A 4,031-nucleotide genomic window follows, 5' to 3' on the forward strand; every position below is an offset into this window, starting at 1 on the left:
TTGTAATGAACAGTGTGTATTTTGTGGCCATGGAAAATATGAAATTGAAGTCAAAATAGCCTTACAGTGCATGTTTTAGTACAATTCTAAGTGACTAAAGTATACCTGGACAAGCACAACTCACCACAGAGTGGGATTCTGACTAAAACATGGGACAGGCCCCTGAAAAGTAATATATATAACAAAAGTGAAACTTACCTAGTTATAGTCTCACCAAAGAGTGAAAGATGGTGACAGGTAGAAGATGGTATTCTGACAAGGAAGAAACAGCTACCCAAATCAGATAATGGGAGATGAATGTATGAGGTGTAGTCCCAGTGCTCGACAGATGAAGTACCTCCAGTGGACAATGAGGTTGAAATGGGGGTAAAAGGTAAGGTGTCTGAATGGAGTGAAGACACTAGGAATTTATTATGGGGAAAAAGGAGGCAAGCTGAACCCAATGGCTATGGGAGGAAGGGAAAAAATCATGTACAGAGTGGTGCAAGGGAATGAAACAACACAGAGCAGGTCATCCAGATCTGACTGAGAATAAAAGTAGAAGATGGCAGAAATGAAAATGACGAAAAAAATATGCCATATGAGCACCCAAAGTGTACGTTAGTAAAATAAATCCAAAGCAGCAGAGAAAGCCAGATCTGTGCTGGCCAGAAAGGATAAATTAGAAAGATCTAACCCAGAGTGAAATGGATGATCAAAATCACCTTTGGAAGGACAAAAACTAAAGTTATAAACTGCATCTAATCCTGTCTGAACATATTGACAACCAGGGTGAGTGGATGATGAACTGCAAACCAAAAACGAAAGAGGTAACTTGGTATCGAGAAAGGATTCAAATGCTTCCTATGAAGGAGTACCCCACAGGGAGCAGAGGGACCAAAAATTTGAGGATCAAGAGGCCACTCCTTGGGTGAAAGTGTGTCAAAACTGGAAAGGTGTTCTGCAATGAGGACAAAAGCACCTGGAACATGACACATGTCAAAGTTGTGGATTCAAAAAGGGAGATCCACTGTCTACAACAAAAGGACCAAGAAAGAGTGACCCCTAGGCAAGTGATATTAGCCACCATCTTTGAATAGTAGGAATTAAACATGATTATTCAATCTGGACAAAAGGAAGAAAGTGAACTAAAGCACAATGGACTGCTGGAAGTGCCACGGTGTTAACATGGTAAGATCTTTCATCCAGAGACCATTATCCTAAAGCCTCCTGCTGATCAACCCAAAGACCTCAACTTTGGAGATGAGCATCAGGCAAGGAAACAAATCTGGACAACGGGGACGAATCGGTAAACCAGATGATGTGGGGGGATATGTTCAACCACCAACTCATATAGTCACAGAGGGAAGTAGGAAAGCTAAGAGGAAACCAGCAAGATACTATGGGGATATGTTCAACCACCAACTCATATAGTCGAAGAGGGAAGGAAGAAAGCTAAAAAGAACCCAGCAAGAGACTATGGGTCATGCAGCATCTCCTGAAATGATCATAAATGTGCCAGACCCAAAGAGAGAAGTGCTTCCATAGAAGTCACATCCCACAATGCAGTAGAACCTCACTTGCACTGATAGTGAACTGTAATGGTGTGGATAACAGAAAGCTCCATCGAATGGATGGTCCTAACAGAGGTGGGTGTTTAAAAAGACACTCCCAAATAGCCGAGATTGTTAGGTAGGTAACAGGAAAAACTTGTTCAACTGTAAAATTCAACCATCTGAGCTGCTTGTGTAAGAAGTAGGTGAGCATGTTATGAGCACCCAGTTTGGAAGTAGCTAACCAAAACCAGACTTCCAAGTAATGGTGTTAGCAAAATCACCCAAAATGTGGAAGTTGGGGAAAACATAGATCATATGATAAAAAACATACAGAACCGAAATAAGTCCGAAGGGCAAGGCATGAAACTAGTACCGAATCACATGGTGAAAAACCTAAGATAGCATCCCGAGAAATGAAAAATAAGAATGTGTACTGTGGGCATTCTCAGTCCCGCAGAAATCGCCCACCTGATTTTGATCAAAGACTACATATTGAAAATGGAGAAGAACCAAGAAGTGAGTGAGGCAGGACCAATCGATCCAAAACTACAATCAACATCAAGCATACACAACAAATGGAGAAACCCGTAGGTAAGACAGGAAGGTGCTGGAGATGGAACATGAATAAAGATGGCAATGGCTCAGAATGAAACAAAAGAGCAACTAAAAGAGATAGAATATAGCGTTGCAGATACCCTACATGATGCTACAAGCATAGGAGTAGCCCTAAAATATGGACCAGTGGAGAAAAAAAATCTTGACCATATGTCCCTATTAGAGGTGGATGGTAAACAAACAGTACAAAACACTGTCCCGCCCAAGAAGATCTCAAAATCCAAGAAGCCAAATGTGGAGGGAAAGAACTGAAGATGGCAAACAGCCCAACATGGAGAGAAAGAGGAAGAGATATCCCACGGAAATCCCTTAGATATAGATGTAATGCCTAAGAAAGGAGGTGTAAGGTAGTCATTTCCTGTAAACAAGTCAATAGGGTAAGACAAAGCTGGAAAACCAGGTGGGGGATAAAATGGATAGGATTAACAGAGACCCCCCCCATACAGGTGACAGAGATTATAAGTAAGTAGAATCAAGAAGAAAACCTACCTGATGGTAAGCTAAGGCAAACTGAACCGAAGCCTGTGGAGAGCAAGGCATGCAAGTACCCTCTCCCAAAAGAGATTCAAAAATGCTCATCACAAACCATAATGTCTGGAGAAGGGGAAAATTATACTGTGAAATGTGTCTACTAAAGGCTGAGGTAGGCCTAGCAGATTCCACAGTAGAGGCATGGGAAGGCAAGCCATAATCAGGTGGATGAAAAACTGAGAAAATCTAGGTCATCCTAAATGGGTTTGGCAGTTGTAGGAGGAAGGTGAGTAATATCAGGAAAAGGTAGGGTGGATCCTGGCCCACAGGAGACTTCACAAACGAAATTAGTTGTAAGAAGTATAAATTATAAAGAATTACGAAAAATGAAATAGTCAATATAATATAAATTTAAGTAAGTGTGAAGTGAAATAAACATATGTATAAGATGTTATGTGTTGAAGAAAACAAGATATTTAACCTAATTATTAATTTACCCGTAATATGAACTGAAAATAACAGACACTTGTTAAGCCTAATTTAACTGTGCAGGACAAAAAATATCACTAAGTTCTAATTTAAAAACCGTAACCTAACAATAATACGTGTAATATCAGGAGAAGTTTGTGCAGACCCCCAGCTCCAGTGGTTCACACAAACAAAGCTAATATGAAGAAGTTTTAAAGATAAATAATACAAAAATGAAATAGATGTTATATTGTAAAATTAAGTAAGTGTGTATTGACAATGACATAAGTATGAGAAAAATAATATAGTTAACCTAATTTATGAGATACCAGTAAGATGTATTACAGGTAATTCTAAAGTAACAAAGATCTATGTTAAGCCTAATCTAACATTATAGGACAAAGGATACAACTTGGCTCTAATTTCAAACCTCAACGTGACTATGTGTATTGACCAATCTAACTAAACTTATGTTACTGAACCCAAATAACTACAGATAATAATATTAACAGTAAAAATATTAAAAAACATAAAAGTATAACGTCTTATCTGTCCAAAGTCAGCAGACCATATTTCAAAATGTGTGGGCCCCCAAGTTCAAGTCAAGGCCAGGTGAAAGTTAGATCATTGGATGATCAATCTCCTGATGGAGTAAAGCCGATAAATCCTCAATCGAGGACCCACCTAAAGCTTGTGTAGATATGCTGACAGAAGATATAACATCTGAAGAGGTAACTTAGAATTCAGAATTCATAATCCAAAATGAATAACCAAACACAACCGTGTTGGCAGAAGAAAATAGAAAAAAGTTGTAATGAAGTTGTAACTGGGTAGAAATATAAAATAATTGCACTTTGAAATAAGTTACAAATATCACTATTGTATATTAAATAGTAAACCTGTTGAGAGAAATTGATATGAAGATACAAAAAAAAAAAAAAA

General features: G+C 38.5%; 1 protein-coding gene across 1 annotated transcript in view; it reads right to left on the reverse strand.

Annotated features, from left to right (window-relative positions):
* Window positions 1–4,031, reverse strand: part of LOC106478404 (transmembrane protein 208-like) — a 20,086-nt gene that overhangs the window by 6,099 nt on the left and 9,956 nt on the right. Inside the window, exon 6 of the mRNA XM_013938950.2 lies at window positions 2,640–2,744. Within this exon, the coding sequence (XP_013794404.1) occupies window positions 2,640–2,744 (105 nt within the window). The remainder of the gene's footprint in view (window positions 1–2,639; window positions 2,745–4,031) is intronic.

This window comes from Limulus polyphemus, unplaced genomic scaffold, assembly GCF_000517525.1.
Source record: "Limulus polyphemus unplaced genomic scaffold, Limulus_polyphemus-2.1.2 Scaffold209, whole genome shotgun sequence".
NCBI classification, from domain to species: domain Eukaryota; kingdom Metazoa; phylum Arthropoda; class Merostomata; order Xiphosura; family Limulidae; genus Limulus; species Limulus polyphemus.